This window comes from Phoenix dactylifera, chromosome 12 (assembly GCF_051530095.1).
Source record: "Phoenix dactylifera cultivar Ajwa chromosome 12, Ajwa_hap1_PhDact_Kaust_v1.1, whole genome shotgun sequence".
In the NCBI taxonomy this organism is placed as follows: Eukaryota; Viridiplantae; Streptophyta; class Magnoliopsida; order Arecales; family Arecaceae; genus Phoenix; species Phoenix dactylifera.
Genome location: NC_143201.1, coordinates 20,625,425 through 20,639,434, shown reverse-complemented (window position 1 = coordinate 20,639,434; position 14,010 = coordinate 20,625,425). Strand labels below are relative to the sequence as shown.

General features: G+C 35.9%; 1 protein-coding gene across 7 annotated transcripts; it reads right to left on the bottom strand.

The window, feature by feature from the left end:
* Positions 1 to 386: 386 nt before the first annotated feature.
* On the bottom strand, positions 387 to 11,821 carry LOC103701802 (MADS-box protein SVP). 7 transcript variants are annotated; one of them, XM_039130056.2, is made up of 9 exons: positions 11,701 to 11,821; positions 11,224 to 11,420; positions 8,094 to 8,172; positions 5,576 to 5,637; positions 5,347 to 5,446; positions 5,228 to 5,269; positions 4,050 to 4,091; positions 3,816 to 3,985; positions 387 to 753 (listed from the first exon to the last, which is right to left on the bottom strand). In XM_039130056.2, exons 2-9 carry the CDS (start codon positions 11,403 to 11,405, stop codon positions 729 to 731), a joined length of 702 nt encoding a protein of 233 aa, XP_038985984.1. In that variant the 5' UTR covers positions 11,406 to 11,420; positions 11,701 to 11,821; the 3' UTR covers positions 387 to 728. The 7 variants fall into 7 exon arrangements, with proteins under 7 accessions (XP_038985984.1, XP_088565097.1, XP_038985986.1 ...); XM_088708971.1 differs by having other exon boundaries at positions 3,816 to 3,970; XM_039130058.2 differs by having other exon boundaries at positions 11,686 to 11,808.
* Positions 11,822 to 14,010: the final 2,189 nt, after the last annotated feature.

The window sequence follows — 14,010 nt, the reverse complement described above, 5'->3', positions numbered from 1 at the left end:
TAGTTCAAAGCTAAAATCTTGTTTTTTTAAAAAAAACAGAAATAAGTCTATGCCAAAGTAAAATTTGAGCCCATAAAATCACCCATACATGCTGCAACGTGATCACGGCAGCTGCTAAGGGAGGAACAAGGTTATGAAGCTGGACTTTCTTCGCCACACTCCTTCATCTTTGCTACTTTCACAAATAACAAATGCAAAGCCTTTCTTTTGATAAAAACATCCACCATCCCATTGATCAACTAGTTCCAACTTGCCGAAACCGATAACATCTGAGTCTTAATGTATCCATCCAATATACGACTAAAGAGATGGTTGGCATCCGATCGACAGCAGACCATAAATGTGCAAGCGAAATCAATCCTCCCACATCCATCTCCCGTTCAGACTTCAGCATTCAATATTCAGCAATGAATATAATAATGCTGAAAGATTAATATTACATGCCATGGACAGATATTTCCAGTCATATAAGAACAAAGACGATGCCTGTCTTCTGATAGCAATGTATCCATTAAACGAAGGGCAGCAGGTTATGACATACAGATCACAATCCACACAGACCTCAGTAAGCCCACAATTGGTGGACCTGTAAAAGTACAGTGGTACGTAGCTCCCTCAACCGGGTTGTTATTCCATTCATCTATGACTTTAAACATGATTGCAAGTATTCTCTTTCCAAGTAGCGCAGAATGAAAAAGAATACTCCATCGATGAACAGTCTCCCACCATTACTTCAAGTTATGGACCGGCAACCTGCATCATTGATTAGAAAAGAATTCAGTACCTCATACAATTTTGGTTTGCTCTTGCTAACGCGAAAGTTTGACCGACCAACATGTTCTGCTTATTTGAAAGCAACTTCGAGGAAAACCATAGTTCTATGCTCTGATTTTAATTGTTCCTCACTGGTTAAAAATGCTGAAAAGAAAGATGAGCACCCTCAAAAATGTCATTTCGAATTGGCTATCAGAAAGCTTAAGTTTCATCAAGCACTTTTAAGCAAGCTGGCTTACATGTCTCTACCTTGATGGGGACTCATGATGCTATGTGCAAATACGGAGTTACAATGTAATGTTGGAAATAAACTATCCCATAATTAGTAAAATCTAAAATATTCTACTTCAACAAATAATAGGCAGAAATAGGCTTAGAGAAAATAAATAGAGAAAGAGAAAAAATGGAACCCGAAATGCTGAAGCGTGGTATGTTGGTCACTTTTCTTGAAATAGATTTCGTCACCTTACAATGCACTAGGCTTGGATGGCGTTCTACTCCTGAGATACAACAGCCTCTCGCACTGTTCCTTCTGCCTCAATAATTTGCATGGATCAAAGAAGCCTTCGAACCCCGAATCAGTATGCAGCAAGCCCGTTGATTGAAAGAAAAATAGCAGAAAGGGAGAATAGAAGTTCTCTGCTTTCGATTGTATATTCTGTTTAATCCGAAGAGGTCTATTTATAGACTTCTTCGAGACAGACGCGACCAAAAACCGATCCAACGGTCAAAACTGGTAATAAAGTTTGAAAAAATACTGGGAGTAGAGTCAGCGGATGCGAGATCGGTTGCGAAGAGGTGCAAGCGAGGAAGCGACGTAGCTCTTCGCGCCTTGGGTGCGAGGCACAGCCCACACACCTTTTGGCTCATTGCACCTGTGGTCCGACCTCGGCTCCTCTGGGCTTATCGCACCTGTGGTCCGACCTCGACCTCGGCTCCTCTTGGACGAGCACGGACGAGATACGACCTCGGGTCGGACGAGCACAGGCACAGAGAACCGAGCAATATAACCAATCTGCCTCTCCTTCACGTAAATAAATCCTCCATATGAGGATATAAAAAGGAGGGAAGAGAGATTCGAACGAACAACCTCATGCACCTCAAACCGACACACCAACCATCCACACCAAACTCCCTTCTTAACCTATATACATAATATATATGTTTTAAGTATGAAAACTTTTAATCATTATTTAATAAAAATCTAACATGTAAAACCTATGGCATCTTTCACTAATGGAGAATTCCAACTGCTATTTCTACATGGACCTTAGTACAGAGTTAGCAAAGCCAAGGTATGCTATTTGGATATATCAACGGGTAAATATCCATACTCTCATTATATCAGATGAAAGAGAAAACAGGATACAAAGATGAAAAGATACAACCACATGACTGCAACATTCTTTTCCAAGCAATTTTTTGCTTTGCAACAACTGGCACCTGAACTAAGCATCTATCCATCACTCCAGGCCTGACTTTGGCCCAGGATCAAAACCACTGGCCTGAGCAAATGGGCCTAAATCTGAACCTGCTGTTTTTTTCACATGTTGGACATGCTCAGCCCATTGAAAGCCCTAATATAAAAGCATTAAGTACATTTTTTTTCAAAACAACCTCTTTTACTTTCTTTAAGGGATTGTAATGAGATGTGGCTCTCATCATTTAATCTAAATCCATATCTATAGGTGGTGATAATTTCTCATCGAAATGAGACCATGTATTTAGTAAAGACCAACGATACAACTCTTGTTTGGTGAGGTACAACTCCCATGAAAGTGTGAAACCCAACCTCCATATTGAATTTTTCTCGACTAGGGAAAGGGGAAGAAAAAGAAAAACACTCTAACATCTGGTAGAATATAGTCTTCATCAAGAGACCACAATCAAAATGCTATCAGCTACCACATCAAGTCAAACACAACTGAAAGATTATTTTTTTAGGGATTTATCAGCATCTTTGTAAGATCATCTTAAAGTGAAAATCTGACATGGAATTTCTCTGCTGTTCATTTAATAATTTGATCCTCATTTCTCCTCTCCCTCTCTTCCCAACTTCTGGATTAGACAAACAAGGTGCAGCAGCCTAGTGTACATTATAGTTTATACATGCTTAGCATGCTGTTCTCATGAATTTTTTCATATTCTGACTTTGAATGTAAGTTTTTGACGACTGAATGTAGACTGTGAGCTTGAGTACGGAATTCTGTTAGCTCACTCTAAATTGAGTATCTATCCCTCCCCCCCCCCCCCCCTTTCCTGCCAGCCTTTTATGTTTTATTTTGCTCACAAGGTGCAGGTTTTTTTCACATTAATATTTGGCATTTTCCTAACAAGATAGTCCAGGCATTAGAAATGGGTAATGGAGGGGGCCACATAAAACCTCTACTATTGGCTCCTCAAGCTCCTCAACTTTCAGCAAGAAGCAAGATTTACTTCAGCTACTATAACAATAGAAGGAGTTTTAACCCAAACCAATACAAGCCCATTGATTATTAATCAAAGCAAAGAAATAATGTCTCACCATAAGAAAATACTATTTTGAAGAATACTAGCGGTAGTGGATGCTACAGGAAACTGTCCACATCATAGTGAACTCACATTAAAAATAAATACTAAAATTCTTCATTAGTTTCAGCAAGAATTATTATTATCTTCCATTCCATATTCTGGTTAATACACTGAAACTTGAGTTACATATCTGATTACAGTTAAGAATTAAGACACTTTCTAAACGTGGAACAGCCGGCAAGATGGATACTCAAATTTTGTTCTTTGAATATCTACGTTTGTCCTCAATGAAATACATGGTAAAGTGTGACTGCTGTTTTTGTTATTCGATCTATGTCTCCATCCTTGAGATAAATTCTAAGTCATGTAACTCTGTGGGAAGTGCCATTTCTCATAAAAAAAAATAGGAATCCATTTCAATGCTGCATAACATCTCATTTTTTCAGAACAACTTACTGTTTTTTTTTTTTTGTTCTCTTTTTTTTTTCTTTAGAGAAAAACATCTTACTGGATTTCATTCATTTACTTACCCTAATTTGAGGGAAGTGTCAGAGCTGTCGTCGTAGTCCTGTGGCACTCCCAAGTGTGAAGCATTAGTAACCGACTCAGATGACTGCCCATCCTCATAGATAACATTTTCTGAATCAGTCAGCACCTGTCTCCCTGCTCTGGCCATCTCCACCACCTGTATCTCCACAACCTATTTAATAAAGAGTATAAGGGCGGAGAAAGTGAACAAATAATAGTTAAAATAAGTGCATTACCTGCTTTCGCAGTTGCTCATTTTCTTCCATCAGTTGCATTCCCTATTCGTCCATCAAAAACAAAAGGAAAGGATATGATGACCAAGGACTGTATTTGTGATTCCAAACTATGAGCAAGCGAGAGAGAGATTTCTCCATCTAATTTCTGATCTTACAGCACAAAATATTTAGAATTTGCTTATATCATAATATTTCGTGTATTTCTTATTTGATAGCAGTACTAAGAGATGACCTAAAAACAGACAAACAGCAATTATATGTTCTGGTGCTGCTTTTCTAAAACAGTCCCTCGAGGATGGCGTGGACAGGGTAGAAAAGATGGGGGATTAGCCCCTCTGAATCTCTCAAAAAACACAACAATAATAACATCAATAGAAGAAATGCATGGACCATCATATGGAGCAATACTAAACTGAAAACATTTTTTCTTCTGATGATTTCGCAGGTTCAAATTCAGCATAACAGTGTATGAAAATATTTTGACGAGCACAGTAATATTCTAATTGTTTATTTGGTCATCTTCTTCACACTAGAGAAGGCCTGGCAATCTGCATCCTTCTGGGCACAGCGGAGATCAAAGAGAATTAAACCACAACTGAGTAGAGGCTTGAGATTTTCTAGTCCTGGTGATCTCTTGGTGCATTTGGAAGGAAAGAAACAACAGCATCTTCCTGAACAACAAATCTTTTTCCATGCAGATCTTGCATAAAATATAACTCCATTTTGAAGATTGCATGAGATTTGCACCAAAAAAACTGAAGGACTTGGAAGATTCTAAATCCTCTATTCACATGGCCTGTGTAGCTACTTTAGCCAGAAAAGAGAATGTCAAGCACTATAAGGTCTTTTTTTTTAAGTTTCCACCCGTTGAGGGGGCTTTGTTTTCTCCATCTTGAAGCTTGTTTTGCACTTTTTGTATTCTCATTGAAAGGTATGGTTTTTTTTTTTTTTTTTGCCTCATCCTTTTTCATTCAATAAAAATGTTTATTGTTAATAAATTATGAAATTGTTGTAGTACATAAAGCAAACTCCGTTATTTTATTTTTTGTTCTGAAGCCTAAACATCCTTCAATTGTTCCATAAATAAAGGAGAAGGCATTTATCAGTACTTATGGTGTAAATAAATTTGCACATTGCTCCAGAAGCCTAGCACGCAGTTTGTACATGTCCAGTCTCACCTTTTGTTGAAGACAATTGATCTGCTCCATAATTTGTTGACCCTGACACATTCATTATTCAAGAGGTGAATGAAGGGTATATGATGAATAAAAAGAACATCAAGGGCATGGAAACCTACCTTTCTTTCCAGCACACAGCTTAATCCTGTTTCAAGAGTTTTTTCTAGCTGCTGCAGCTCCTGTATGGTTAATCCTTGGAGCTCTTCTCCTCTCATCTGTCTGCAATATATGGAGCATACGCAAGTTCTCAATAATTGCTATATATGTATGCCTATTTGTATTTTTGTATGTATGTATACAAACATATTTATATTAGTTTATATATCACAGATTGAATATATGAAATACCTCAGTTGAAGGCTTGCTTCTGCAACTTGTTTGTTCAGTCTTGTGTAGTTGCTATTCTCTAGCTGAAAATAAAACACACAGTTGTTTATTAGCATTGCTGCTAAGCATGTGATCTATAGTTATAAATATGGTTGCATGGATACAAAAACGAGAACTGTATTTAGATATGTCAAAATGTTTTGACTAGGCAAGAAGAAAAAAAAGGAGATTTAGGGATAAATAGAAAATTAATTTTAACTAAATCATGTGTATTTAGATACTGTATAAATTTTTTTAGAAATATTATTTATTAAGGTCTTCCAAGATGGATGTTTCTTATCCAAACTTCCCTATTAGTTTAAAGATCTTATTAAAATGATATTTTATAAAGTCATTTTAATACCTACATTCTTGAATTTTTAAAAAAGAGCAAAATTTACTTTGAACGCTATTGTAGTAAGTCAACCACATTATTAATTTTAAGATCTGCAATTCAAAACTTGATAAATATCAAAGTGTCCAACATGTATGTATTGAGGATATGTTTCTGACATGGATTTTAAGACCTAGATGTCAGCGTCCATGGAATATAGGTTATAAACAACTATAGAAAGTTATCTACGGCCAGGGTACAAATTAAATAATAATACTTTTATGAATCCATGGATCAAAAGCAAAGATCTTGAGCACTACAAAATAGTAATATTTGTGCATATATTGCAATGCTAATGATTTGACTTGAGACATGACAAAAATGAATTTTATTGAAACATGTGAATGTAATTATAATTTCATATAGAGCACAACTTTAACCAGCTCATAGTGAAAGATCATTGCTAATGAGTAGTTTTAATCTCTTATGTTATGCCACTTCATTCAAGTTTAGTATTTGGCTCTCATAACTTCAACTGTAATATACCAAATATCTCATCTTTATTGTCAACCTATTGGATATATGGAACCAAACAATGTCATTAGTACCATATCATTCTGATAGAGAAACAGAATTGGGATAAATGAAGGATACAAACTGAAATGTACGACCGTCCCAGCCCATTCTGTCCGTCCCAATACTTGAGATGCACTAGGACGGTCAAGAGATGATCGGGATGAACCAAGATGCAAACCTTTTTATTTTTATTTTCATTCTTATGATTACAAACTATTTCAATCTGTTCGAACGCCATATAATCCCATCCTAGTACCGTATCATCCCAGGAGGAAAGTGAGAAGGGGTCCAAAGCCAAGATTTAAACCCTCGGATACAAGCTCATGCACATGTCAATATCATGAATTTTCAACTAAATGATAAATTCTTCACTTCACAATAGTGCAAAAAATAAAGAAGATTAAAGATTAAACAAAGTTACAATAGTCCCATCATCTACTTCCTAATCTTAATTGTAGATATATCAGTGAGTCCACATCATAGAATATGAAGCATATATGATTTTGACTCCACTGCCAAGTGCAAAAGACAAAAGTAAACATACTAGTATTAATGAGGTGACCAAATTTATTGTTGAACAGCAAGAAACAGTAATAATAGGGAGAAACTTTTTTTAGTAGCAAGGTAAAGGTTCATTTAGATTTCCCCTTCATAGTTATCAACCCTCCAGATCACTTGCCAATTTATCAAGGTAAATAATTTTCTCTTTTTCTACTTATATTTTCTTTAAGATAAAAGAAAATCCAATAAGCTTATGCTTTATGCTCAAGGCTTATGCCATGGCTTATTGAAATCCAAATGACTCACCTTAAACCACAATATCTGCAAAAATCTTAGCAAAATAAGCACACTTACAATGAGGTAAGATTGCTTTTTTCTAAGTAACCTTTTCTATAATTATATACAGTATATATGGAGATGGGTTTAATGCTCTCAAAGCATAACTAGTTTGGTTTGCTCCTGCATTGGAATGCACAGTGACTCATTATCCACATCATTCATTGCACTCTACATACTTAAATCACATGTGGACTAGGATTTAAGCTGTTTAAATAGCTACCAACAGGAGATTAAAACACATATTTTGTTTAGTTTTCGGTAATATATCTTTTACTCGTCGCTGGCTTTTCCAAAACATTTAAAATTAATAGATCATGCTTACAAACACTATGGATGTTCTATACATGATGGTTGTGTGGTTATCATTTAGATGCCCCATGAACATTAAAGTCATTCCAAAATTACATCTAGATCAATAACATACACTAACCATGAAGCTAATCAGTGGAATTCTAACACTTTTGTAATGTCCAAATTTTGGTAAAGTTGTAATCATCTGCAATTAATCCAGGTTCACCTCATACCCATTCAGAGACAGTACAAGAATTATGGAAAAAGATCAGAAATGACAGTATTTACTCCTATTTCTCTCCCAGTGGCCTGCTGATTTTCAAGTTGCATCCAGACAAAACAGACTAGAGATATAATGATACAATCCATTATCGCTTGTTTTGATTTGCCCGTATGAAGGCCAAATTGATAGAGTAAACCTGGAAAAAAAATAATGATAAGGATGTCAGGATAGCTTACATTCAAGTCAAGAGATGGTTGTTCTACTTTCTGTAGGTTCTTCGAATGCAGACTGTGCTTTTCGAGGATTTCCTTCATACTTCAAAAATAGAAAATAACAAAAAAAATAAGCATGTCAACAGCATTTTCATAATTTTGAAGCTATTGAGTTGTTTAAACTTTGCAGAATGCTTCAATAGGCACATACTTGGTGTTTCTTTATTGAACTTGAGTGATTAGTACTTGTTTCACATAGGGAAAAGCAGTTTATAGAAATAGAATCAGCGGTAATTTACAAACTATAGCGTCAAATCCTCAATAAAGAGGAGAGCTTTGTATCAAGCTCCTAAAGTTTTGATTATTTCCTCTCCTCCACAAGCTTCGATACTCAATTAAATTTGCGTACCGGAATGGTATTATAAACAGCATAAATTTTGGACCACTAAAGAAACACACTTTATTGGATAAGGATCTATCTAATCAAACTAGTCTGAATTCACATTGGCGCATTCTTATACATCATACCAGACTTGAACTATGTTGCTCAGCTTTTAATAAAGAGACTTAATTTACCTTAGGTTAGTTAGATACCATTATATATTCTTTCAAGAAAATTATTATAGTTTCAACTATTTGAGTGATTACGTAGATGTTAAGGGTTTAGCTTTTCCGTACATTTCCTCAAATGTAAATTCATAAGTTTCAAAACTGAGCAACATTTTTTTTTTAATTTGTGCTGATGGGGTGTGCTTTTCTATTCCAGAAAGGTACCTGAATCAATATCAGATGTTATCCATGACATGAAGAAATATTCTGACTCTACCTCAAAAAGAACTTGTTGAACATGTAATTTGATGGTATGCCACTAGGTAATGCCCAACATATTAGGAAATACTCTTCCCTGATAGTGTTCCTTATATACTTTTGGTTAAAGGTCTTGAGTTACATAGAGATATCTTGTATTGCTCATCCAGTAGATCAGGGTTTGACAAATAAGCCTGCCACTAGGTGCTCCTTAAAAATCATGTATAAGCACATTTAGCACAAATAACAAGTTCATTTAGAGCATAAAACACCAAAAAACAAAAAAAAAAAAGAGAGGAAAGCATACAAAACATATGTTGTCTTCTTTCAGCCTTTTTATGGCTTTCTCTGAACTCCTTTTCCTTTGGTGAACAGTGAGTACACATCTAAAACATTTTCAGACTATAGATATCTTTGATTTTTCTTAACTAATAGGAGTAAATATATCGATCCTTTATATTTTCTTTTCTGTGAAATTATTCGTAAGAGCATATGATCTTTTTTGTCTGATCAAAGACTAAGCATATTAGTCTTAGTGTTATTAATGGGAATTTAGAAAATTAGTTACATCGGGTTCAACTGCTGGTCTTTTAAATATACTTATTGCTCCATAAGAGCCATGTCCAGGGATGTGCACTCCATTTAATTTTAATTATACATCACACTGTCCTGGATTAACAATTAAATTTACAAAGAGGTGTTTAAAATCCAAGACGACAGTGTATATTGTTTGGAGAGATGGTGGTGTTAAACTACTTCACTTTTACCAGATACTGTCATCTTTTGCTTTTTATGATTTGAAATTAAATAATTATGAAATCAAAGGAATTTTTAGAAGAGCTGGTAGCTAACTCCTTAATTGGTTCCCTGACAGTCAAGTAAGACCTAATTCATGATCATTTTAAAAAAGACAAGTGGAACTCTCTTCTATAACCCATGTAGAACTTTCTTAGGCATTAGATCATGGAAGATCACCACATTGCTCCACTCCCTCGTTTTGATATTTGTGATTGAGCATTTTGATGTGTGGTTGCTCATGTCAAGATGCTGGAGATCAAAGTCTAATAGCTTATTTTCTATGATATTTAAGCAACACACATGGTTTGATTTTTCACCTTCTAAGTAATCATTCAAGGCACGGCTTGCTTACCTAAAAAGCACATCTTTATACTACCAAACAAGTGTTAGTTACTTCATAATCACTTTGGATGGTCCTTTCTATCACAAAATAGTCATCCAAAGCTGATATTTGTTCTTTTGTTCACCAGGAAAAAGAAACATAATACTTTTTCCCATGTGAATGCTTATCCTTGTGCTTAGCTGATTAGATGTAAAGATCTAGATGAATAGTCTGCCCAACTAAACCAGCTACATCTTCGAAGCTAAACCAGCTGTTGTCTTCTGAACAATGATGAATCTTCACTGAGTCTTAAGGTGCAAAATACTTGTGTCACATATACTACACGAACCAAAAGTCCCATCTCTTCCAGATCTTCTCATCATATCACATAGGTTTATTATATTACGACTGTCCACACTTGAGCACGTGTCCTCTGGGTAATAATCATTTTCACCGTAATCTCTCTAACCCGAGAAGGTTGCCTCTTCCAAAGTGGCTCACTCGAAAGTGTCTACGGTGAACAACCTGTGATCACTATATACCTACGCCAAACTATGTGCACCCCAATTCTTCAAGGCAAGTTCTGATAACTCGACACTACCTGAAAGTGTACAATTGGTGACCAAGTCATCAAGACTATTCTCAGAATACTCTTCATTATGGATTAAAAGAAACAAATAAAGGACCCAAAACCCGCTTAGCTAAAAGCAAGAATGGAGCTTCACCCTGATCGAACACCTTAAAAACCCTAGAACCCAAGGAGATGATAAGAGTCCAACATATTATCCTAGAACCCAAAACAAATCCAAAAAGAACCCATGAAACCCACTTTACTCCCAAAAGGACAGTCATCTATAACTCTATAGTAACAGACAACTATCCAAGAACCTTCTTAAAAACCCCAGAAAGCCCAACAAGGTAATGGAGAAGATCGGTAAAACCTAGATCCTCTCTATTTATCCCATATTTTGTTGAACTACCCGGAGCTGAGGAGTTCCAAGAAAAGAATTCAGAAAACCAAAATCCAAAACCCAAACTAAGTTCCAAGAAAATTCAGCAAAAACACCATTCTACAATAAGTGAAAACAACTGAAACAAAGTTCAAAGACACGAAAGGAAATGGTGAAATTGAAAACCCAAAGCTAGCTCCTCCTTTATTATTATTATTTTTTTTTATGTGTGTGTTTGTGCGTTGGGGGGTTCATCTTTTTTTGTCCAACTGCTTACTTTAAGCTGGAGAACTCAAAAAGCTTGCCAGTGGAGGAGAAGATGATGAGGGCGACGTCGGCGTCGCAAAGGATGGCGAGTTCCTCGGCCTTCTTGAAGAGCCCCCTCCTCCTCTTGGAGAAGGTCACCTGCCTCGCCGTCGCGTTGTCTATCTTCCTTATCTGAATCTTCTCCCTCGCCATCGCTCTCCTCCAAACCTGTAATTAAATAATCCACCAAACAAACCAAGAAAGAAAGGTTTCACTGAAAAAAAGAGATAAAAAGAAAAAGCCAAACCAAGAAAGAACAACCAAACAAAGTAACGAAGAGGGAATAAAAACTCCACGTAAATATGGCAAAAAAGAGCGGGACCTTTCCAAATTAAGTAGAAAGAGCCCTAAGACTAGTCAGTGAGGGTTTCTAATGGGATCGGAGGAAGAAGAAACAAGAAGCGAACAGAGAAGAGGGAAGGCGAGGAATAACCCAACAATATCTTACACCTCGGATTCCGGATCTCTTTTTTTTCAACGCTTATGATCGAATTGGATTTGGCCTTCTATGGGGTGGTCCAGAGGCCAATGGGTGGGGGAGGGAGGGTAAAGAAGGGGGAAATGGCGATGCTTTTTATGGTAAATTTGCGCCACAGAAAGCACCAGTCACACCTCTGAGAAGGTCTTCCGTGTAGTCCCTTTCGGGGAACTGTGGCCTTTCGGAGTACAGTCAGCGTTATCTTTAACTCGAGAAAAAATGGGGAGAAATTTAAGATGGGGTAGGTGGCGGAATCTTATTAGGCGGATGAGGGATGATTCGTCTGCTTGGGTGGAGAAATACATGGTTGTCTTAGGTCTCTTTCCACCACGTACCCGGTCGTTCACGGAAGGGATAACTTTAATGCAATTAATGGAAGGCTCCAGAGGCACTGCTCGGTGATGAATAAAACGAGAGTGATTAATAATAGAAAGATATCGTTTAAACGCTCGCATAGAAAAATTCTATGTACAAGTGAAAATAATCTCCCCTCACAATCACTATTGCCGCCGAGGAGGTGGATTAAATCTATCCAAAAAAAAAACAGTTGTCTAAAAGTTTTAATAATTTGATCGAAATTGAATCATGGGATTTTGTATTCAGATCAACTAAATTTTAATAGTTATAAAAAAATTAAATTTTCTAAATTGGTGAATTGGACCTCCTTGATGTCCATGCTTGGCCTGCATCACATGATCAAAAAGTCACATTTCATTGTAAATATCTTATCAGTGCCCCCCGAAAGACCTTCTAAACCTAGGATAGCTGTCAAAGCACTTTGCAAATAGTATTCTTTTTATTGCTTTTTGGCATGTTCAGAAGCCTCGTATGCTTTCCGTGGAATAAACAACTTAAAGAAAGAAAAGGAGAAGAAAGAGGAGAAGGAGGAGGAGGGGGAAAAAAAAAAAAAAGGAGGAGAAGAAGAAACAACAGAAGATGAACAAAGACAATTGCAGAAAGGAGGAAAAGGATGAGAGAAGCACCAGCAAGAGAGCAATCCGAAAAACAAATAAATATTATGTTTTTTAAAAAAATATATACTTTTTTGGAACTATTATAAATGAAAGTTTCTCATGTATTAAGATACTTACTCTTTCATAAACTCCCATATTTTGAAAATGTATCAATATTATTTCACAGATAAAACATAACAATCCAAACAATTCCTTATGTAGGAATATATTAGCTTGGATGTTCACTATTAGACCACCTAATGATGCATCGTATTAATGACTCACTTATTCTAGAGATGCACGAGATGCCCGGCTAAGCAAGCTCAACGCATCCATTGTGCAAATGCACAATGTTTTCGCGTGCTTTAAGAGATTAATATAGGCATTAAATTTATTTTTATTTCTAATATGTGTTTGTCCAAGTATAGCTATATTCACCTTTCTCATTTGTTATCTTCTTTTTCAAATAAATAATTACTAGATATGTTAACAAACTTCTGTCTCATATTTATTACTCTATATCCTTGGAATCTAGATTTAGAAGCTCAGAACAATGGTACATAGAGTTCTGTCTCTTTTTTGTTTCATGTCAAAGAATTGGATGCCCCCTTGCTTTTTCAAAAAGCATACACCATACAAAAAAATATTAGCTACTGATAATATGAAGATAGATTGCTAACGAGGTATATAAAGTTAGAAAAGATATTAACTATGATTGGTAATAGTAGTCAAACTATTAGTTAAATGGTAAATATTAAGGATATTTACCATTTTGTATTAAGGATATTCGTGACTTGTTTTTCATTTTTGTATCTCCATTCAAGTCAAATTAATTAGATCGTGACTTGTTTAAGTTTTCGAGTTAACCTGTCAATCCCCATCCCCGCCCTCTCTCTCGAATTCTAAGCATGCATAAAGTTCCTAAACCATGAATATATTGTCTTCTTCCATTAGAGGATGACAAGCAAGAGAAAAATGTACAAATAGGAGATCTGAAAAGGAGTGAGCTAAGATAATTGCAAAGAGAAATTTATATAGATGATTAAGAATATAAAAAGTAGTTGTACAATTGTTGACCAACCTAACTTATGGCATCCAAATATGGAATATCTGCAACAACACAATTTCCTCTTCCATCTTTGCAAATTCAAAAACTAAAAAAATAACGGTTCGAATATATAAAGAGAATGGAAGTATTATTCAACAAGACTTCCATGATTCGAGTGTTATAACCAAGTCGATCACCTAGGCTTTCACTTTTGCCATGTTTTAAAATAATAGCCATTATAGCATCACAACAAAATAGTTTCAGAAGAGGACTGTTGAG